At 42.0% G+C, this 23,015-nt stretch overlaps 1 protein-coding gene across 2 annotated transcripts; it reads right to left on the reverse strand.

The window, feature by feature from the left end:
- On the reverse strand, positions 1-23,015 carry EIF2AK2 (eukaryotic translation initiation factor 2 alpha kinase 2). Of its 2 annotated transcripts, XM_088666528.1 has the most exons (18): positions 19,986-23,015; positions 17,415-17,555; positions 16,319-16,439; positions 14,305-14,435; positions 13,086-13,212; positions 12,582-12,667; positions 11,277-11,354; positions 10,096-10,192; positions 9,320-9,354; positions 9,097-9,168; positions 8,390-8,509; positions 7,511-7,636; positions 6,165-6,345; positions 5,216-5,350; positions 4,355-4,453; positions 1,826-1,888; positions 1,583-1,736; positions 1-1,199 (listed from the first exon to the last, which is right to left on the reverse strand). In XM_088666528.1, the coding sequence occupies exons 2-17, from the start codon at positions 17,534-17,536 to the stop codon at positions 1,596-1,598; spliced, it is 1,734 nt and encodes a 577-aa protein (XP_088522654.1). In that variant the 5' UTR covers positions 17,537-17,555; positions 19,986-23,015; the 3' UTR covers positions 1-1,199; positions 1,583-1,595. The 2 variants fall into 2 exon arrangements, with proteins under 2 accessions (XP_088522654.1, XP_034964172.2); XM_035108281.3 differs by lacking the exon at positions 1,583-1,736 and having other exon boundaries at positions 19,986-23,013.

A 23,015-nucleotide genomic window follows, 5' to 3' on the forward strand; every position in this document is an offset into this window, starting at 1 on the left:
TTATGTCACTCCTATTATTTTCCTTTATTATTTATTACAAGTAATAATTAAATGCATGTCAATAAAATAGGTGGAATTTTGGAAACAAACACTTAATCTTGCAGATATCTTGCAGAACTCTCCTTGCAGACGCCAGATAAATCAGTTTGCAGCTCAGCTGAAGACCGTATATTTTTAAAAGAACAAAATTTATATACCACTTGATTATAAGAAAACCTCTAAGCAGTTTACAAAAAAAGAAATAAAACACTTTAAAATTCTCAATAAAAAGCACAAGTATTTAAAAACATTGAAAAGTTGATTAAAATAACCTATACCTAAAAAGAGAGAAAGCACACGTGGCTTCTACGTATCTGGACAGGCTTACCTAAAGAAATGTGTTTTAAGCAGATGCCAAAAAGAATGTCGTGAAAGCACCTGCATCACAGGCAGGGAGTTTCAATGTGAAGGTGCCACTGCAGTAAAGACTGATTTCTTATTATGTGGCACCTGTAACAGTGCCAGTTAATGCAGATCTTGTAAGGTGATCCTGCCCCTAATAGTAACACCTTGGACCTGGCCTGGTAGCAAATGGACAGCCAGTGCAGTTCTTTGAGCAAAGCTGTTCTATGCAGAGCATCTCTTCTTGTACACTAACAGCATATTGTGAACCAAGTTCAGGGGAAGCCTCACAGAGTGCACTGCAGTAATCTAACCTTGAAGTCACCAATGCCTGAACCACTGTGGTCAAGTTCTCTCAGTCCAGGAATGACCTTATCTGTCACAGCTTGTAAAATGGGCTTCTAGCCACTGAGGCTGAGCCTCCCATGAGAGAGCAGGACAGTTTTTAAAGACAGCCACACGTACAAGGCACAGGTGTCTAGTTCTGGCTTCAGAGAAATTTTGCCTCCACAAGAGCACCTTGCAGCTCCCCTCAAAGGCCACAGCAGAACATATAGGAAGAGGCAATGCAGATTTAAGTTTCCCAAGCAGTTGGTGGATCCACCTGCCACAGTTTTGATTCAGATGAGATTTTCAACATTAGCAACAGCAAAAGGAACCACTACCTTTAGACCAAAATTCTGCAGTTATGTTTGGACAGGTATTAGTAGTTAACAAGTGTGTGGGCTATACTGCTTTTTCCTTAAAAAACGCAAAATGTCAGATGCCGATGGTCTCTGAGATGGCACTTTTGAAAGCAGTTTCTTAATTAGGGATGCCTGCAAACAAAGGAGAGATCGTTTATTATTTTAAATTACAAGCATGGAAAAGACAGCCTATAAAAATCCTTTGCCTCAGTATACCATGACCATATCTGTCACAGCTTGTAAAATGGGCTTCTAGCCACTGAGGCTGAGCCTCCCATGAGAGAGCAGGACAGTTTTTAAAGGCAGCCACACGTTCAAGGCACAGGTGTCTAGTTCTGGCTTCAGAGAAATTTTGCCTCCACAAGAGCACCTTGCAGATCCCCTCAAAGGCCACAGCAGAACATATAGGAAGAGGCAATTCCAGATTTAAGTTTCCCAAGGAGTTGGTGGATCCATGTGCCAGTTTTGATTCAGATGAGATTTTCAACATTAGCAACAGCAAAAGGAACCACTACCTTTAGACCAAAATTATGCAGTTATGTTTGGACGGATATTAGTTAACAAGTCAAGGAAAAAGCGATACTGCTTTTTCCTTAAAAAATGCAAAATGTTAGATGCCGATGGTCTCTGAGACGGCACTTTTGAAAGCAGTTTCTTAATTAGGGATGCCTGCAAACAAAGGAGAGATTGTTTTTTTTATTTTAAATTACAACAAGCATGGAAAAGACAACCTATAAAAATCCTTTGCCTCAGTATACCTCTATTGGAAACTCCTTTGTAAATGGTTCTGGTAATTTGCCTTCTTTTATGTCCTTGAATATCTGAAAAATAAATACACAGTGTATTCAACTACAGTGTATTCAATCCTATCTGAAGAAGTGTGCATGCACACGAAAGCTCATACCAAAATAAAAACTTAGTTGGTCTTTAAGGTGCTACTGAAGGAATTTTTTTATTTTAGTGTATTCAACTGTCACTTAAGAATACCTCGCGTGACACAATTTTCACTGGCAAAGTTCAAAGATTATTATTATTATTATTATTATTATTATTATTATTATTCCCCAGCCACTCTGGGCGGCTACCAACAGAACATTAAAATGCAATAAATTATTAAACATTAAAAGCTTCCCTAAACAGGGCTGCCTTCAGATGTCTCCTAAAAGTCTGGTAGTTGTTTTTCTCTTTGACATGTGGTGGGAGGGTGTTCCACAGGGCGTGTGCCACTACCGAGAAGGCCCTCTGCCTGGTTCCCTGTAACTTGGCTTCTCGCAGTGAGCGAACCGCCAGAAGGCCCTCGGCACGGGACCTCAGCGTCCGGGCAGAACGATGGGGGTGGAGACGCTCCTTCAGGTATACTGGACCAAGGCCGTTTAGGGCTTTAAAGGTCAGCACCAACACTTTGAATTGTGCTCGGAAACGTACTGGGAGCCAATATAGGTCTTTCAAGACCGGTGTTATGTGGTCTCGGCGGCTGCTCCCAGTCACCAGTCTAGCTGCCACAGTCTGGATTAATTGTAGTTTCCGGGTCACCTTCAAAGGTAGCCCCACATAGAGCGCATTGCAGTAATCCAAACGGGAGATAACTAGAGCATGCACCACTCTCTTCAAAATGAAGCCTGGGTTCTTTCAGCAACAGAGACTCACAGCACTTACCGCAAACAGTATTTGAAGGTCCTGCATTTTATTACCCTGTTCTCCCTACAAACACACAATGCCCCAAGTTTCACGGCAGTTTAATAAAACTTTGTAGCAGTGATACATGAAGGAAGCAACTCAAGATTCAGTTGAGGTTCAACACACCAGGAATACTGAAATAGATAAGGAACTTCCTAATGAGTTAAGAGTCCTGAAAAAAGCCCTGATATTTGGCATCCAAAGACAGAGACATCCTTGTTCCACTTGTGTTGAAAACTTGCTATTTCAAGGTTACTTAACTTAGTTTTAATAAAGTGTGTGGGGGAGAGAGAGCAAATTACTTTGAGATGTGTGAATTTGTAAATGAAAAGCTGTATATAAAGGTCTTAAATAAACAAACAAACATAAAAAAACTCCTTCATGTCACACATTTATTGGAGGGTCCTCATGTGTACTCAAAGGGGCTTCCTTCAGGAATTTAATGGACACATGAAAAGGGAGGGGCAGAGCGTGCCATTGCCCATTCATAAATCAAGTGAGAAAAATGCTTGAAGGGAGAGTTAATGATTACAACAAAGTCTGCAAATGGGATGTTTTTCATTTTTTTTATTTAAAAAAATAGTATTTGGGAGCAAAATACTGGGCTGCAAAAAAAAAATGCTTTTGAAAGAGATACATTAGTAGGACTCCATAACAGCTGGAACACTTGCAGACTCTCAATGTTCTATGTCTCAATTCCATTTTCCAATTTAGTAAAACAACATTGCTTAAGGACCTGTTTGAAGGAAGGAGAGAATGGCTGGTTTGCATTTCCCATTCCTCAACAGGAGGAAAGGTTGGTACTGGGAGCTTAATAAATTTGCATTGAGGTTCCTTTTGCAAAAAGGCACCCGCCTCAGAAGCAACCTCTTGAATTTATAGAAGCAAACCTTTCCTTGAGCAGGTCAGTTGGTGGCAATTCCTGAAAAGTGTTGGGTTTCTTTAGAAAGCAGTAATCTAAAACATAATGCTTTTCAGATATCTGTTTTTAAAAATATAATTTGCTTGCTAAAAACCATGATGATGTTTGATGGGCGGTGGTGTAGTGGAGATTCCTGGTCTCAAATTGGGAAGGGGGAGGCAATGCGTCTGCAACCCACTGCCTTTCATCCCCCTGCACAACAAGCTCTATCTGGCCTGCTCTCTCATGGTGTATATCTGCGAGAGTGAGTGACAGAGCAGGAGCAAGAAAGACAAGAGCAAAGCAACTTTCTGGCGACCTAGAGTAGAAATGTACCATTCATACAAGCTGCATTTGTATCACGCAAAACAACTGCCAGCATCTAAGGCAACAAACCTGCTTCCGGCATGCTCTGTAGTAAGTGGATGGGGGAGGCAGTGGCCAGTTGGTTTTTCTCCCAAACAAAACCTCCCCTGTCCCCCTAACAACTCTGCTGCTATTCCCCAGACTATGAAGGAAGGAGTGCCAAGAGGTCAGCATTTCTAGACCACTGTCCATTAGCAAGAATGCATAGACACATGAACATGCCCCTTCATCCTTCTATCCTGTCCCTTTCATCCACTCCAACTGTTTGGAGCCCCGGTTGTGCATACATATTTTCTATACATTTCTGAGAAAAAATATGTGCCATTAAAAAAAATACATTTACCTGGTATTTCTCATGATAAGTTTGGAATGTGTAAAGCATTTCAAATAAAATTAATCCTAACGGAAAGATATCCACTTCCTTTCCATAAGTGTTCCCCTCCTGTGGACGATGCAAACATGAACACATTAGGTCATAAGAACATGTTCTAACAAGAACTTTTCATGGAGCTTAATCATATAGGCCTTATGCACTTCAAAGCATATATTGGCATTTTATTCTGAAAACTGACTACAGGATCAAGGCAGTTGGTTCTTTCCCAAATTCCCACTCAGTCATTAAGCTAACAGAATGACTTGGAGATGGTCACTCCCTCTTAGTGTAACCTAACTTACAGGGGTTGTTGTTGTTGTTGTAATAATAATGGGGGTGGGGGTGTTTGATGATGAATGAATGAATCTTTATTTGCATCAGCCATCGGCCATAGCAATAAAACAACAATATAATATAAAAAGAATAGAAATAAAAAGTCAATTATATAAAATACATTTTAGGGCTTTGAATCACTAGTCAAATAGTGGATCTTATTCTGATTGCCCCAGCTAAAAACCTTGCAACCTTTGCTGTCACCTGCTCATCTTGATCTGACAATAGAAAGGACACTCTGGCAGTGGTTGGGCGACCCGGAATGGACAATAAAAGAGGGGTGATAATCTCATTCCTCAAGTCTTAATAAAGAGGGTAAGCCAGAAGGGCATACACCACCGATTCGGTACTCCCATCTCCACAGGGGCATTGTGGGGATGGAGGAGGTGGTGGTGGTGGTCACTATGAGTGTGTACTTGTGTACTCAGAACAAATTTACAACTGCCCTGGGAGAAAAGTGTCATTGCATTCACATGGATCAAATATTAAAAGTATTACCTGTTCAGGAGCCATGTATTGTGCTGTTCCTCTCTTTTCTGTCCGCTGTACTGAAAGGTCATCTACACCTGTGGTTACTAGCCCAAAATCACCAATTTTTATTTTATTGTCTCTAGATATTAATATATTTATTGGCTGGGGGGGTAGAGAGAAACAAAAACCAAAATATTCAGATATAAAAGTCATTCAGGGACGCAGGTGTCACTGTGGTCTAAACCACTGAGCTTAGGGCTTGCCAATCAAAAGGTCGCCGGTTCGAATCCCCGCGACAGGGTGAGGTCCTGTTGCTCAGTCCCTGCTCCTGCCAACCTAGCAGTTCAAAAGCACGCAGTGCAAGTAGATAAATAGGTACCGCTCTGGCAGGAAGGTAAATGGCATTTCCGTGTGCTGCTCTGATTCGCCAGAAGCAGCTTAGTCATGCTGGCCACATGACCTGGAAGCTGTACGCCGGCTCCCTCGGTAAGTAAAACGAGATGAGCACCGCAACCCTGAGTCAACCCTGGCTGGACCTAACGGTCAGGGGTCCCTTTACCTTTACAAGTCATTAAGCTCTGGATAAGTCACCATAGTCTCCTCAACAGTTATCCCACAGAGTCTGAACCCCCTCAGCTTCTTATTTGCTTAAAAAAAAATCTGCTGTGTTTTCAATTTCCCCTCCAGATGAAAACATCCACCTTGTACTCGAAGTATATTCCAGATTAAGACCCCCCCCCATGCAACTGAAATAATAAAATAAAATAAATGCATCAATTTATTTGGAATTGAAGAAGTGAAATAGTTTAAGTAAGATACTTTTTTCTCCTGTGTTCTCCTTTATATGTACCCTCTCCCAAGCACCTATGATAAGACTAATTGAACTTTTCAGTAAGAATATTCCTAGCTAGCAGCTTCTGTTCATATTTCCATTTTATCATTCACACCTGATATTGTAATTGTCTCATCTGCATACCTTGAGATCTCGATGAATTAAGTCTTTAGAATGGATATATGCTACCCCTTCCACTATTTGCTGGAATTTAATTTTGACATCTTCATGATAGCTTTCCTTTGCACTTTCCTTACTAATCCAATCTTTAAGTGTTCCTGCTTCACAATATTCCATCACTATGAAAAGGCAGTCACCTTGCACCCTGCAAAAAATAAAATAAAACAGATGACTGATCCAAGCACCTAGTTCACATCCTCGAGCTTTACTAACTCATCCAACACGACAAGACTAAACAGTGCTCTGTAACCTTTAGATTCATCTGCTGTAACAGCAGAGTCATGATCCCGGGGGGTGCAAGCGATTTTTATCCTCAAAACACTCTGCAAACAAGTCAGAGACAGCTACCATCAGTTTTGCCACCTCCTTTGGGCCAGACTATAAGAGGCCCTGCACTACCCAGAAAATCTATGCTGGATGGCACAATGAGGATGCAATTGAGGCACCAAAGCAGGGTGGATAAAAATCAATGATTAAGTTTATTTTAAAAAATCAGTTTTTTTATTTTAATCAGATTATTAAAATAAAATTCTTTTGGAGGAGTAAATATTTCTAAAATAGTTTTCTATTTAAGTTACATTATAGTCTAAAGGCTATTCATCATGAAATAAGGATTTGTTTTAAGTTTTTCATGTTTGCTAAAACTCAGTCTAAGTTTTTCTAAATTATTATTATTGTTCAGCTGGTAACATGTCCGCCTAGCCACTGAGGTCACCAAGGCCTCTAGTGAGAGTTGGATCCTAGCAGCATCATATTTCTTTATGGAAATTGATTCTGGGACCAAGAGAATTTACCTACAGCTACAACTGTTCTTAAGAGTTAGGAAGTGAGCTGACAAGCAAAATAAAATTAAATAAAAAAAATGCCAGTTCCTAAAGTGAAGCCACTGCCAAAATGCTGTTTATTATTTATTTCTTTAATTTGTCTCTATTTTTTTAAGGCCTCTAAGGGTCTTTGGGCAATAACATTAACAATGCAAAATTTAGAATAGGAACCCAATAAAAATGATCACCCACAAAAATAATAAACGTCAGCTAGTGGGAGGGGGTGGAGGAGGAGAAAGCGAGTTTGCCAGCCTTTTGCTCGGTCCTTTGAGTACTAAGCACAGGCCTGACAGCCAGTTGACTGTCAGGCACTTCTGAACCCTATGCAAGTGATTCTGACAGGTGGGCAAGATAACCCAACTATCAACATATGATGTCACAAAGCTGATCTGGCCCATAGAGCCAAAATCTGATCCACCTCTGGTTTACGCAAAAAACAACAATACATGTCACCTTAGAGAGGTTCTGAATACGCAGTGGAATTACCTCTGTTCACTATCCTCTGGCGATGGGATATTATCTTTCCCGATCCAACAATGAAAATATCGAACTATATATTCATGATCAAGGTTTGCTAAGGCTTGTACTTCCTTTTTTGATTCCTCTTCTCCTCTAGTGTGGGGTGGCCGAAGGGGGTCAGAAGGGGAAAAGAGTATTGTTAAAATGTATGCAAAGCAAACCCTGAATACTTGTACAGCTAACTCACAACTTACATGCATTTAACCTGTGTGCATTCAGCTTTATGTGTGTGGCAAATTAAAATAAAAAATAAAAAGGGGGCAGGCAAAAGAGACTTTGGTAATGCCACCTTCCATTGGACCCAATGTATTTTGACTATATGTGATTTTGGTTCTACATGCTATACCCAGAATGTAACCCCAGCTTAAGTTGAGAGTGGCCTGTACTGTAAAGAAGAAAAAGGATTATTTTTATACCACTTCTTTTAAAAAAATGCTTCTGATTTGGAATGCCTAGGTTGACTCTGAATAGAATTTACTTGGATACAACCATATTTATTCTAGTTACAACATAGAGCCCAGCAACAGAAAGGAAAATGGCATGTCCTTAACCCAGTCACTTGTTCATGCATTAGGACAGTGGTTGATGGACTTCAACTCCCATCAGCCCTGGTCATCCAGGGATGATGGAAGCTGGAGTCCAACAACATCTGGATAGCACTACATTGACAACTCCTGCATAAGCAACTAAGCCACGGTTAAGCCTAACTCTTTTAAATGTTGATTTACAGTGCCCCGCAATTCCTCTAAAATTAGGACTAAAATAATTTCACATGTGCAAAACAGCACAAATTGTTAAAGCTTAAATTAGCTTAATTAAAATAATAAGAAGCACAAGATAACTTACACAAGAAGCTTGACTCGTTTAACAGCTAATAATCGACCATCAATGAAATGTTTTGCCTTGAAAACGGTTCCATATCCACCAGATTTAATTTTCTGTATATCTTCAAAATCGTCCAGAAACCTGGTTCCAAAAATGAATGCAAGTCTTAGTGTTAAATGTCAAAATTCTTGAAAAGGGTTACAATGGCAATATACCTGCAACTATTATTAATTTAATGATGAAATAAAGGCACACAGCTGAGGTATCCAAGCAGTCTAGGAGTGGGTATATTTGCTGTCATTCATGGAATGCACAAGGCAGCTATCAGTAATCAATACCGGTAGTAAAAAACAAACAAACACACACACACACACACACACACACACACAACCTAACACACAATATTAAAAACAACCACACACACTACCATAGTTCACACACAGAGAACAGCCACTCAATAAAACTACCAGTTTGTTAAAGGAGATCAACTGTTGTAATTTGATCAGACCTTTTCATGAAAGCAAATGGAAAGGCCTGTGTGTACTTGGACATGGACCAATGCGTGCGTTAAAATCCCCAGCTACCACTAACATGGACACGACTAGTTGCATTTTTCTCAGTACTTCACAAACCATCTTTCCAGGTAGTCTCAATTCAATTCAAACGTCAAAGGTATAAAAGGCGAAACTTATAAATAAATCAGCAGGACTTTTGAAGGCTACCCTTACTTTTCATTGATGGTGTACTTGCTTTGCTTTCGATTCGGCTTTGAAAATTTCGGTGCCAATGGCGTCTCTCTTCTTAGGAAAGGAAAAAAAGTGGAAATGAAACTTTGTAACACTTAAGCACACCTGTAAGTACCCATTTTCTTTGAGGTGTTAAATAATTTCCCTTAACTAACGGATAAATCAATTGAATGAAGGGCATCCATTTCAAAAGATAAATACATACTTTTTAGGTCTCACAGCAGAATCTTTGGGACTTGCCTATGGCAAAATCAAGAAGAAACAATTAATGTTGAAGTTCTACCACAGTGCCAAATGCTTAAAACTTAAAAAGACCACTCAAAATCAGAATGCAGTTATTGTCAGGCATCAGAGTTCAAAAACAGAACCACTACAGATCATGAAATAATTTCTTGTTTCCTGAACCATACGAGGTCCTGGTTAGGAGGAAGCTCCCCCTGGCTGGAGCTGCACAGTCCTCAACTCAAACTTCCCAGATCTGAGGAGTTAAACAACCCAGGAAAATCAACCCCATGCCACTAGCTGCTTTATAGCTTCTGCACTTTGCCCCTTAGCTAGGGATGTAGAAGTTCATTTGATCCATTTCTTGTAATGGACAGACTTGACCCATTTGGATTACACACTTCCCTGGAGGGTTGTGCCAGTCAATGTGTACAGCACTGAGCAAGATGGACCACTGGTCTAACTCATTATAAGGCATATTCTGATATTCCAATGGAATGGAATGAGCCCATCCCCTGCTCATCACTGAGGGGAACCAGACTGTTGCCTGCCAGTTTTCCTTCTGTCTATTTCCTTGGTGTACCACCCTAGGAGCCATTTGGCACAATGGCAGTATACTCAAAATTACATCAGACTGACCAATGTATTTCAATTCAGTACTGGCCTATAAGAAATTATAGCAGGATTAATATTTTAGCGCACACAAACAAGAAGAAATAGTTAATACTGTAATGGCAAGAGAAAATTAAGTTTTCATACCAGAGAGGATGGAGAAGCTTCATTGAGCTGTATGGCACCAAACTGATTAGCAAGTTTGTCAGATGCATGGTTACAGCTGGAATCCCGACCTGTACCACTACAGAAATATTTGAAACGAATGTCAGCATTATGTGTTTAATTTATCTGCCATTTATGGAGTGCTATCTTGAAGTGAAGTTTAGGGTGGGAAGGTAGCTCAGTTTTTTTTCTTTTGGTAAAGTATAAAAGTGGTGCACCAAATAAAATATAGGCACCAGAAAGCATGCCCATTATGATCCCTGTGAGCTTAACATATTTACTTAAGCCTGCTCAACTATGCAAGCGAGACAAAGCACATGAAAAACACCACAGTGTAACTTAACATTATAAAAGCATTTTCATTAAGCCCTCGGTTGCGCCCAGGCTCTCTTAGGTTTTGTTTTTAGTTCACGTTTTTGGAAAACACTTGCTCTTCCACATTCGCTATCTCCTCTACCTTAGGAGTGGGGACCGCTTTTCCGTCTGAGGGCCGCATTCCCTACTGGGCAACCTTTGGAGGGCCACATGCCCACGGCCAGCAGCACCAGAGGCAAAAGTTGGCAGATCAAGGAATGCAAATGTTACCTTGATACAGGAAGCTAGTTTCTACCCACACATACATGCACCTCTGTATCCTGCACCCAGACTAGCACAAGGCATCACCAGAGTTCAATGATGTATTCCAGCCAGGCAGAAACACTGGGGGGGATGTGTGAAGCTGGGCCAATGTGGGATGTGGCCTGGGGAGATTTCCAAGAGGCCTGGAGGGGTGCATTTGATCCCCATGCCTGCTCTAGGTCATGCAAAGAACTCCTAATTTTGAACAACCAGAAATCCACTTCAGGGCCATAAATGCTCTGAAGTCAAGAGAAGTCTGTTTTTATACTAGTGCAGGTCTCGCTAGCTGGCCCTTGGGCCCCTCTCTAGATGACATCCCTCACTAGCTCTGCTCCACATTCTCCCCCGGTTCTTTTGCCTAGCCTGGAATGTATTCTTGAACTACAGGAATCCCCTTGCCTGTCTGGATGCAAACCTTTCCTTATGCTCCTCCTAATCCTTCCAAAAAGATGACAGAAATTGTAGACTAGATAAAGACTGCAGACTCTCTCCTCAAGCACCATTTGTTTCTCCACTTTTAAATTGACAATGAAATGGTTCCTTACTTTGAATAGATACCGGAGCTCTGGAAAACTACACTATCCGATTTGTTGGAAGCAAAGTCCACAGCCTCTTGAGCAGACCTGAAATACAAGTTTCCAAACAGCAGTTTTGAATTCTTTAGTGTTTTCCTTCCTTTTGGTTTTAATTTATAACCAAAGGAAGATAGGAACAAAAATGATTTAAGTAAACAATAAATGATGAAGTAAAACCAATTCTCAATGGTTCTCAAGTACTCTTCAATACCGTTTAAGTTTCTATTTTAATAGTTTGGGTTATAAAGTTAATTAATTATTTTTCTTCACTTCTGCATATCCTGTGGGGAAAACCATAGAGAGGATGAGGAGCAACTCCATGGATTTAATGTCTGAATCAAAACCTTCAAGCAGTGATAACAACATTAACTGAGGTGTATAATGAACAGGTTTTTCTAAGCTTGTTTACATATTTTCAGCTTGTTTCAATATTTTCCAAAAAACAGACAACTCAAAAGATTAGACAGGTATAAAATCCATTTGAAGAACTTTTAACTACTGTATAAAGCGAAAGAGCAGCCCAGTTCACTCTAGACCATGGTTTGGTGCTACGTGCACCAGCTAGAATGAGCTAGAATCATTGCAAACAAAGCCTTGGGTTCATGAGGAGCCCCTATGGCCTCTCCTATCTCAAAGCCAAACCCTTTTTCTTTCAATCTCTAAGAAACTGCTCAGTTTCAGAAGAAGCAGACTTCAACCCATGGGTCTTGAAGCTGGCTTGTTTTAACTAACCAGAGTTGGCTTTAAATTGTGATCTCTCATTATATGTAACATGCAGCAGGAGTTTTGTGAATCCCAATTAAACACTAGCAAAGTCCTTCTCTTAGTTGGGGAGATCAGAGGAGGGCATGCACGAGACTAAAGCTTCTCTAGGGATTATTTCGGCTTATGAACGTTGTAAACTTTTTGTTTTTATTTTGTTTTTAAAAGCCCACTTACGTACTGCTTTTAAGGCCTAGAAAGGGCCCCAAGGCATGAAATAAAAGAGATCCACATGCAGGCAAGATTAAAATACATTAGAAGTTTGCAAAATAAGTAGGAGGATAATCTAACCTCCCATGGGAAGGAGGGCTGCAGCTGTGATATTACCATTAATAAGGCACTGTTTCAATTGCTACCAATCACACCTTCCTTGCCATTTACAAGGCTATGTTATACGTAAGTGTCCCTTTTGCTCCTTATGGAATGCTATATTGTACAGCATCATTATTAAATCAACAACAAAAAATTAAAATAAGAGTACTTTAAAGAGACATCATTAAATGTTTAACTTACGTCCCAGATGCCTCTGGTGATGATTCTTGGGAATTACTGTGTGGTGGATTTCTAGAACTATTTGTAAGGGAAGCACTTCTTTCTGCCTGGAAAACAATTCGGAATTATACCTTAATCATGGATTTAAAAAATCTACTGCAACAAAAAGTAACAATGGCAACGAAATGAAAGGGATTAAACCAGCCTTGGCCAACCCAGTGCACTCCAGATGTTCTGGACTATAACTCTCAGTCGGTAGACCCTAATCCCAGGGTCATGGGTTCAAACCCCACATCAGGTAAACGATTCTTGAAATGCAGGGGGTTGGACTACATGACCCTCGTGGTAGATTCCAACTCTACAATTCTATGACTCCAAGATTCTCATCACCCCTATCGAGTATCACATTGCTGGCAGGGCTAGCGAGAGCTGGCAAAACCGTTCATAGGACACTTCCTGCAAAGAAAATTGCTACACTGACAAATAAACACAGTCTGTTGTTTTCCTTTAAAATGCAATACATACCCTGGAAGTTGCTTGGTCATTCAACTTTTCATACGCTTGCCTGGCTGCAATCCGTTTTGCAGTTTGTTTATTATTTCCTGTTCCCTCACCAAAATCTTTATCATCAATTTTACAGACACAGTGAAAACTAGAAGGCATAACAGAGGGGAGAGGGGAAATAAGTTAGCATTCACTGTTGTAGACGAAGGCAACAATCCTATAGACCTTGGGCAGGAACCCTTTCTCCATACCAAGTTCTAATGACCTCAAGCAAAACTTTTTGGTGTCCATGTTACAAAAGTGTGCATATGGTCAGGAGTCAGAAATTGGGTGGCCAGAGCAGAGTCCACACAGGCATAGTGGCACTTCCATTTTCTCTCCACCCTGCACAAGCTCCAAAAATCTCTGAAGGGTCCTCCATTTTGAGGGCATGTGGGAAGCTGCAGGGAAGTGGAGGGAAATAAAAAGCCTTGCAGCGGGACCTCAAGCCTTTCTTTGGCTATGGAAAACTACAAATTCACTGCCACCTGTCTCACATATCATTTTCCTACATTTCATTTTATTTAGGCCCGGGGATCCAAAAGTGGTAGATAAATGATGGGCAGTATATAAATTTAATCAATAATAAAAGTAGTTATAGTAGTAAGGTAAAGGTAAAGGACCCCTGGGCGGTTAAGTCCAGTCAAAGTCGACTACAGGGTTGTGGTGCTCATCTTGCTTTCAGGCCGAGGGAGCCGGTGTTTGTCCACAGACAGCTTTCGGGGTCATGTGGCCAGCATGACTAAACCGATTTTGGCACAACGGGACACTGTGGCGGAAGCCAGAGCGCACAGAAACACCATTTACCTTCCCATCGCAGCGGTACCTATTTATCTACTCACATTGGTGTGCTTTCGAACTGCTAGGCTGGCAGAAGCTGGGACAGAGCAACAGGAGCTCACCCCGTCATGGGGACTCGAACTGCGAACCTTCTGATCGGCAAGCACAAGAGGCTCAGTGGATTAGACCACAGTGCCACCCACATCCCAGTAGTAGTTGTAGTAGTGGTGAAATTACTAAACGTCACAGACCATTCCCAAAAGCCTGAGTTAAAAAGCCACATTATGAGCTGGCACCCAAATACTACAAAAAGACATCTACTATTGTCTACAAATCACTAAGAGCTTTAGGTATAACTAAAAAAAAAGTTGCCAAGAATAGTAGTCAAAAAAATAATAATCAATAATTATTGACATCTTACATTGGCATGTGATCCAGGCCAGATTTAGAAACCACATCATATCGAACCACCACTTTGTTCCTCGATGAATATTCATTGAGCAAGGTAAGAAAGTTAGGTAAAGAAGCTGGTAGTGCAGCAGGCTCAGGCAACTGAGATAGTGGAGACATACAAATAAAACATAAAAAAGAAAAGGATGTAACTTTCTCAATTCTTATTCTTTTCTTAACATTTTAGGGTGACTTCCTTGAAACCCCCCTATCTGTGCTTCATCATATTTCATCTTTAGCAATTTCAAAATCACATCTTTAAATCATACTATATATCGTTCTTTAACCTAATTTCTCTTATTACTTCCTTTAATTCAATTTACTTTATATTTTCTTAAAACAGGATCTGCCTGTAAACAATAGGTCTAAATCAGTCTGCTTGAACAGTGAGCAGTTTCTCACTGAATTCCTCTTTATTACATGGTATGGGGAGATCTATACTTGGGTTTCATGTTCCAAGTTGGCAGCAGGACACATAAAATACTATTCTTATTTAGCAATGTTACATGGCAACAACAATACACATCCAAGGCAAAGGCCAGAAGGCTAGACCTGATACAGGATAGGTGTGTGTCATTCCTAGTTCTGACCTGGTACTGGGTATATACGAATCCAACTCCCCATAGACTGAAGACCTAGGGGAGCAAGCAGCGTCCCTTGGAATTGCCACTGAGGATCTCCTTGAGGGACCCTCCACAGAAAGACTTGCAGAAGAACACTAAGAGTTTTCAAAGGAGGTGGTGACGCCACCCACAACCTGCCAGAACGCTGACACCAAAAGGTCCAGGTCAAAGAGAGACAACATAGTATGCATCTACAGACCCAGAATGATTGTACAACTTAAGAGACGGCAGTGCTTCCTGAAAGACCTTCATCACCATCAGCTGTGTAAGAAGGACATGGGTTCTCAAACTCTGGTATGTGGACCACCAATGGTCCACAAGCTACATTCAAGTGGTCCACAGCATGCTCACATTAAATACTGATTTTTAATTGCATTTTATTGCTTATTTTACTTCTTACATTGCATTTTATTGTAATGTAATATTAATTCTATGACATTCTGTGTTGTAATATAACACACCAGTTGAAATTTCCAAACCATCTTCCAAGGCAGCCCCTGGAAGTAGTAGTGTAGTCTAGATAAACTCTTTCCTGGTCCACAGACATTATATATACACTTCCTTGACTTTACAGAGGCACATTTGTCAATCTCCTGTTCTCTGCAGCACTCAGCCAATCCTGATCTATGGCAAAGAGGTCCCTCCCATGAGTCTCAAAACAGAAAAACTGTTATGACTAATTGAAGCAAATCTGAGTCACAAGCAGTTCCAGAGTATTTTCCAGAAATGCTGTATAGATCTGCTTTCAACAAGCTCCCCCACCCATGGGGGATATATCTTAAATGCACAGGGATGGAGCAAAATCCTATCAGTATTATTTTTACTTTGTTCTTTTGTGGGTTTCTCAGTGAATTTCTAAAATGAAAAGTTTTGCTTCTATGCCTGTCTAGATATGAAGCCACACCCTTCCACAAACTTGGAATATATTTTCCCAAATCTCAGACATAATAAAAGTTGATTCAAAAACTTATCACATGTGGTATCGCTGAATTTCTAAAAAAGATGCATCAAGTCAATTTTGTCTGAAAATCGTACTCGGAATATTTTTCCCTATCCATAGATAATAACTGGGTTTATTAAAGAGAGGAGACAATGGCACTCTGCACATGTACAATGGCACACTTTCCTAAATCCTATTGTGATGGAAGCAGCAAGGTTAAAAGGTGCATCCCTATCAACTCAAAAATTTTCCAGCTACCCCTGCCCACAGATGGCATATATCCTTGCAGCTTCAGGCAGATGTTAAAACAGAATGAGATATAAGATTGGTTTTTTTTAGCATACCTCAAGATCAAAGGCTCTTTCTTTTCTGTTTTCTAATTATTTGTATGCCACAACATGTATCCTTTATGGTCTACTTACTGGCAGTTCTTGCTGTATGGACTCCCAAGCTAAGAATGCTGCTTGATCTTTTGCCTCCTTCTTGGTTTTACCTGTTGCTTGGCTAAACTGCTTTCCATCTATTTCAACTGCTACAGTGAATCTGCAATGAAAAAGAGAGAGTTAAATGCCCGCAGTCTGCAAAATATGCTTGCAGATTGAACTCTATGCTTTAAGTCTTGGATACTGGATAAACAGAAATGGGAAATACCTGGCTAGTTTGCTACTGTAAATCTCTCGTTCCTATTATTTGTAAAGTGTGCCTAATGCTAGCTTCCCTTTTCTGTCCTATAAGGCTCCATTCACCAACCATGCCCCTCTATATGTTTTAGAGTACAATGCCCATCATCCCTGGCAATCAGCCATGCTGCCTTGGGAGCCAGAGTCCAACAACATCTGGAGAGGAACAAGTGAGCCATCCTACTAAATTAGATGCTGTTTCAAGCAGCTGTCTGGCGAGTAGGAGGGTTCAACAGTGCAGCTTCTAATGAAAGTTTGCTAACCTATCTGCAAGTATTAGGCCAAGAAAAACCTATGCGGTCCATGAAATGCTGTAGGAAACAGACTCCCTTTCCCTCTGTAGCGCTTACAACAGGCACATATTTCTCTCTCGGTTTATCCCAGTGTACATCATACCATGAGTTCTCTTTCAGGTGGGAAAGAAGACAAGATGCCTTCCACCAATCAAGCACTGACTGCAAGAGAGGGGAAAGGAAGCAAAACAACACAGAAAGTGCACTACTTTCTCCCACCCTTATAACTGGAATGAGAAATAAAAAGCAATGTCAGGTCTTGGGAGCGGGGGAAGCCTGGTTCTACGGTATGTTATGCTTTATCTCTAGAGTTGAAAAATCTTAGTGGACTAAGAAACTGGGATGGTTAAGGAAGTGTTTCAATAGTAGGACTGTATACAGTATAGGTGTGGGGAAAAGGCTATCCAAAAAAACTGATCCTTTAATTTAGTTGCCATACCAATATTCCTGCCCTGCTTACTTGCTGCATATAACGCATCTAGAGAGAAGTGTGAATTTCCTCACTCCTCCCTGTCCCTACTTCCCAACATTCTTCATTCACTTACACACGATTATGAGGTGGGCCTTCAAAACCAAGATCCCTATAGTCCAATCGTAAACGTTGTCTCTGACAATATTCATTAAGTCTCGCCATGTAAAATCTTGGAACAGCTTGGTTGTCTGCCATTTTGGTACGGCCTAGGAAACTGAAATAAATTTGAAGGAGGAACACTGCATTATTAACAACACTCCCCACCCCACTTACGTTATAAGTATAGAAACCAGGGGAAAAACCAGAGCCCTCTGGGAAAGAGACCATGAGGGGTTCCCTTTTAACCCTCCCATTCACACCATGGCGGTAGAGGCACCGCACACAAGAGTGGTTTCCACCACCACTTCCCCAGGAGGCCCAAACACAAACACAGAATCGTAGAATCAAAGAATTGTAGAATTGGAAGCTGCTCAGAAGCCTTGCCACTGGGAAACTGGGAGTGGAAGCAAACACATTTCCCCAAGAAAAGAAATGAACAGTGACTCTCTCACACTTCTTTTATCCCACCACCACCCAGACTAGCAACAATCTGCTAGTCCATGTAGTGGGGCCAAAAGGGGCATGAGAGTGGCTCTCTCTGCTCCCTCTAAACATAACATTCCAGGAGCCCCCACAATCCTCTCCCTTTTCCCCTATCAGAAAGCTTGTCAGCAGCTCTATAGGAAGAATACAGAGAAGAGCTTAGATGCCAAGAAGAAAAATTCTATTACAAACTTCTCAATAGACAATTTTCAACCTTCCCTTTCCTTATGCTGATGACACCCAGATTTATCTGTTGATGGATGGCCGTCCTGCCTCGGCCCTGGACACATTGACCAAGTGCCTGGAAGCTGCTGCTGGATGGCTACATGGGAGTCGGCTGAAGCTAAATCCTTCGAAGACAGAGGTCCTCTGGCTGGGTCGGGATGACATGGGACGGGGGGGGGCAACTTCCATCTTTCGCTGGGGCCCAATTAGTGTCAGCCCCTTCTGTCAAGAGCTTGGGGGTAACCTTGGATGCCTCCCTTTCCATGGAGGCACAGGTTGCAACCACAGCCAAGGTGGCATTTTTCCATCTCCGCCGCATTAAGCAGTTGGTCCCCTATCTCTCTCAACCTGATCTAGCCACAGTGATCCATGCGATGGTCACCTCTAGGCTTGATTATTGTAACTCGCTCTATGCGGGGCTGCCCTTGAAACTGACCCAGAAACTCCAGTGGGTGCAGAATGCCGCAACGAGGCTCCTTACAGGGTCCCAGCCGCGGGATCGTATTCATCCAGTGCTTTACCAACTGCACTGGCTCCCGGTGGAGTACAGGATCAGGTTCAAGGTGCTGGTTTTGACCTTTAAAGCCTTATGCGGCTTAGGACCCTCGTACCTACGGGACCGCCTCTCCCGGTATGACCCACAGAGGACATTACGGTCCACAAATAATAACATATTGGAGATCCCGAGTCACAAGGTGGCTAGGCTGGCCTCGACCAGGACCAGGGCCTTCTCAGTACTGGCCCCGACCTGGTGGAACGCTCTGTCTCAGGAGACTAGGGCCCTGCGGGATTTGTCATCTTTTCGTAGGGCCTGCAAGACACAGCTGTTTCGTTTGGCCTTCGGACTGACGCAGTCTGACCCCACGGTTACCCTCCCCTAAGGTTTTATTTATAAGGTTTTACTTATAATGGTTTTATCTTATTCGTATATTTTTAATTTTAAAATTGAATTTTAACATTGTATTATTCTGTTGTTTTAACTGAATTGTTTCTTTTATATTTGTGTTGATATTATTTGTTGTTAGCCGCCCTGAGCCCGGTCTTGACTGGGAAGGGCGGGGTATAAATAAAAATTATTATTATTATTATTATTATTATTATTATTATTATTATTATTACTGAGCAGCCGCAGGCATAGCTCAGACGGTAGAGCGTGATACTCTTAATCTCAGGGTGGTGGGTTCAAGCCCCACGTTGGGCAAAAGGATTCTTGCATTGCAGGGGTTGGACTAGATGACTCTCGTAGTCCCTTCCAACTCGACAATTCTATCTATCCAGCCTAAGAGTTCAGATTAACTCAAACGTTAACTCGCTTTCCTGTGACCTGGGACATCGTGAACCAACTGATAAGGAGCACAGCGCCCCGTGACTGGTGACGCTATGGCCAAAACAAACTTCCAGGGGGGAAGCCAACCAGGGTCACCCGCGCCGTCCCCTGGACCCAGGCTGGCCAAAGCGGCCGCAATGCTCTTCACAGGAGGAGCGCCTGCCCTGGGGCACAGCGGCGCGCCCTTCACCCTTCCTGCCCGAATCAAGGTGCGAGGTCGTGAAAATTATTGGGCAAAGAACCTTCCAGAAGTGGCAGCAAAAAGGCAATTAAGCACGAAGTAACTTATTTACTTCGCGCGCCCCTGCAGGGCCAGGTGTCGAGAGGGCGGCCGCCTGCCTCTGCCCAAAGCCCACGTCCTCGGAAGGAGCCCCGCGGGAACTAAGCAGGCTGGCACGAGCGAGGAATCGGGTGGGATTCCTATCGCGCCTCCCGCCCCCGGGAGCCGACTTTTGGATGCCTCCTGTCAGAGGCTGCAGAGCGGGGTCAGGACCACCTCGGAGTACTCACCAGCGCCCCGGGGTGGTTGGTGGGCAAGTCCGGGCCAAGAGCGGCGGAGCCCCCTCTGCAGACGACTGGCTCCGAGCGGGAGACTCGTCCGTCTGCTGGAAGCGCTGCTGCTCCGCTTTCGTTTCCCTGCTGCAGCCGTCCCGTAGCAAACGGGCTCCGCTCCTTCCCCGGCACAAGCGGCCACCGCAAGAATCGAAACTGAAACGCGCCGCTGGCGGTACCGGGAACGTGTCGGCCTTGGAGCTTCCGGTCTGGTCTCCTCACCGCTCAGCTTGGTCGCTAGGAGAGCCGGCCCCCGCCGCCGCCCCCGACCTTCTTGGTTGTTTTTATAACTGCGCGTCAAAAGGGGTTCTGGTTCAGAGGCATTGGGGGGGGGGGCATACCTGACCGAATCATTGGTCATCCAACTTTATCTGACTCCCTTTCATAAAATGTTATTTTGCAATGGTTATGGTAATGTCTTCATTTTATTTTGCTGTTTTGAATGCAGCTTGACTTTCTTCAATGTTTTATTTTGCATTGCTTTCTTTGATGGTTTGATGTAGGCTGTAAACCTCTTGGATATTTTTTTTTCCTTCTTAAAATTATAAAGCAGCATAGAAATGAATGGATGTTTTGCCGAAACTGGTTTGAGTAATGGGATTAAGGATCCTAGCTGTCTTCTATCTCAGCAGCCCTAGGGAGTCAGGTGGCTTAATCTGGCATTGAGCAGACCCATCCCTCGATTTCAAGGCTCAACTAATGTGAATTGTTGTTATTTATTTGATTTATACCCTGGCCTTCCTCTCAAAGGAGCCCAGGACAGCAGGGGGGGGGGGACGACAAAAAACTGCACCGGGTATTCCCAGGTGATCTCCTGTTGTGACGTTCATCTGTCCCACATCTCAGTTTCCATAATGTCACTATTTCATGTGCCTTTATATGCATACCCAAGACCATGAACAATGATCATCATGTATCAGTAGGGATTGAACAGCTCAAGCCACAGTACTAACCCCAATTAACCTGGGAGTAAAACTCAATGAAGTCAATGGGATGACTAAACATGGTTAGAACTGTGCTTCATGTTGCACTGTATACAGATCTGATACAAGCCTTGAAGGGTTGTAATGTAAAGTATTGTAATGGCACTGTTAGGTCTAACTGTGAAGGAAGCTAGAAGAATCAGTCCTAGAATGTAATTGTGCTAGTAACTGGGTCAGTGAGAATTGGTTAATAAACCTGTCAGTGTCATCTAATAGCAAAGCCAGATTGATACAAGGCTTACTTTAAGATAGGATTTTCTGGAGGCTGAAACCTAATACATGTTTATCATTTCTGAGCTGAGCTTGAAAGAGTGAAATACAGAGAAGTGCCTCTGAGCATGCACAGAATGCCTTTATTTCCCTACTTCAGGTGTGGGGAATGTTTGGCTTTTCAGATGTTGCTGCAAGCACAGCCAATGGCTAGGGATGGTGGGAGCAACATCTGGAGGGTCAACGATTCCCCACACCTTCCATACTTTGCCATGGTAGCTTTCCACATCTGTTGTTACTGTGAAGACCATTCAAACATTCAGGACCATCATGCACTGCCTGGTAAGCTTCTATCAGGAGTTATGCTTTTGCCAGTTGCTGTGAGAATAAGTGCATCTGCGATTCTACATCCAGCCCATACATTTAAAGCACATGGCTTCCCCTCAAAGAATCCTGGGAACTGACAACCACCAGATTTAACATGGATACTGGTACCAGAGCCTGCAATAAACCCAGATGCCAACTTTGCTGCCACATACACCCAGACAACACCATTACTGGCCCCAACAACATCCAACATACCATCTCAGGACTATTTAATTGCTCATCTTCTAACATTGTGTATGCCATCAAATGCCAACAGTGCCCTTCAGCTCTCTATATTGGACAAACAGGCCAAACCCTACGCCAAAGGATAAATGGACATAAATCTGACATCAGGAATCACAAGACAGAGAAACCAGTAGGAGAACACTTCAATCTCCCAGGACATTCTATACAAGATATCAAAATAGCTGTCTTACTACAAAAGAATTTCAGAAATAGACTGGAAAGAGAAGTTGCTGAATTGCAACTTATCACCAAGCTTAAAACCATGGAGAGACCTGGTTTGAACAGAGACTTTGGATTTTTATCTCATTATACATGATAAAGCGATCCTCAGCCACCTCACCCCTTGCTTTTTCATGCAAGTCCATTTGCAGTCCTTTTTTTTTTTTCAGAGTAAAAAGTATTTTATTATTTTCCATTTAAAAATCACACAATGCAACAGTATTGCAGCAATATTACAAAGAAAAGAACCAAAGAAAAATTCTGTCATGTACAAATCTAACAAAGGAAAAAAAATACATAGTCACAATAACGAAATGTAAACCAGTAAACCAGTGAAAGTGTATGCCTCGTCTGATACACTCAGGAAAGACGAGGGAAAGAAGAAAACAGCAACGATGAACAGAAGGAAGAAATCAAGAAGAAAAAAGGGGAAGAAAAGGAGAAAGAGGGAGAAGAAAAAGAAAAATTAAAATTTGACTTCCCGTTACTTCTCTGTACCTCATATATTACATTCTATTTCATGGCACGAATCTTAATTTACATTTACATCTTATTCCTCAAATGTTCCATTTGGGCTCAGGTACGCTCTGCTGGTTGGCTTAATTATTTAATTAGATTCTAAATATTCGTAAAATAACCTCCATTCTTTTTTAATTTTTTGGTTCGTCTGTCCTCTGACTCTTCCTGTAAATTTTGCTAGCTGTGCATACTCTTTCATTAACAGTTGCCACTCAAGTTTGCTGGGTATGATGTTACTTTTCCAGGTTCTCGCTAACAGGATCCTTGCCGCGACTATTCCATACATCATCAGCGTTCTGTTCGCGCCTTTTACATTTTCAGGCATTATATTCAATAAAAATACCTCTGGTTTCTTTTTAATTGTTGTTTTTGTCATTTTCTTAAGTTCCTCATAGATCACATTCCAGTAGTTGTTTATCATGGGGCATTTCCACCACATATGTAT

This window comes from Zootoca vivipara, chromosome 3, assembly GCF_965207765.1.
Source record: "Zootoca vivipara chromosome 3, rZooViv2.hap1.1, whole genome shotgun sequence".
NCBI lineage: Eukaryota > Metazoa > Chordata > Lepidosauria > Squamata > Lacertidae > Zootoca > Zootoca vivipara.

What these genes read in the sequence shown, in the direction of transcription:
- EIF2AK2 (XM_088666528.1), bottom strand. Translation starts at nt 17,536, where the DNA reads ATGGCAGACAACCAAGCTGTTCCAAGATTTTACATGGCGAGACTTAAT. An exon ending in GGCCCACCTCATAATCGTGT is followed by an intron (nt 16,440 to 17,414) that starts GTAAGTGAATGA and finishes TTTTCATTGCAG; the next exon opens with ATTCACTGTAGCAGTTGAAA. An exon ending in AGCTCCGGTATCTATTCAAA is followed by an intron (nt 10,193 to 11,276) that starts GTAAGGAACCAT and finishes ATATTTCTGTAG; the next exon opens with TGGTACAGGTCGGGATTCCA.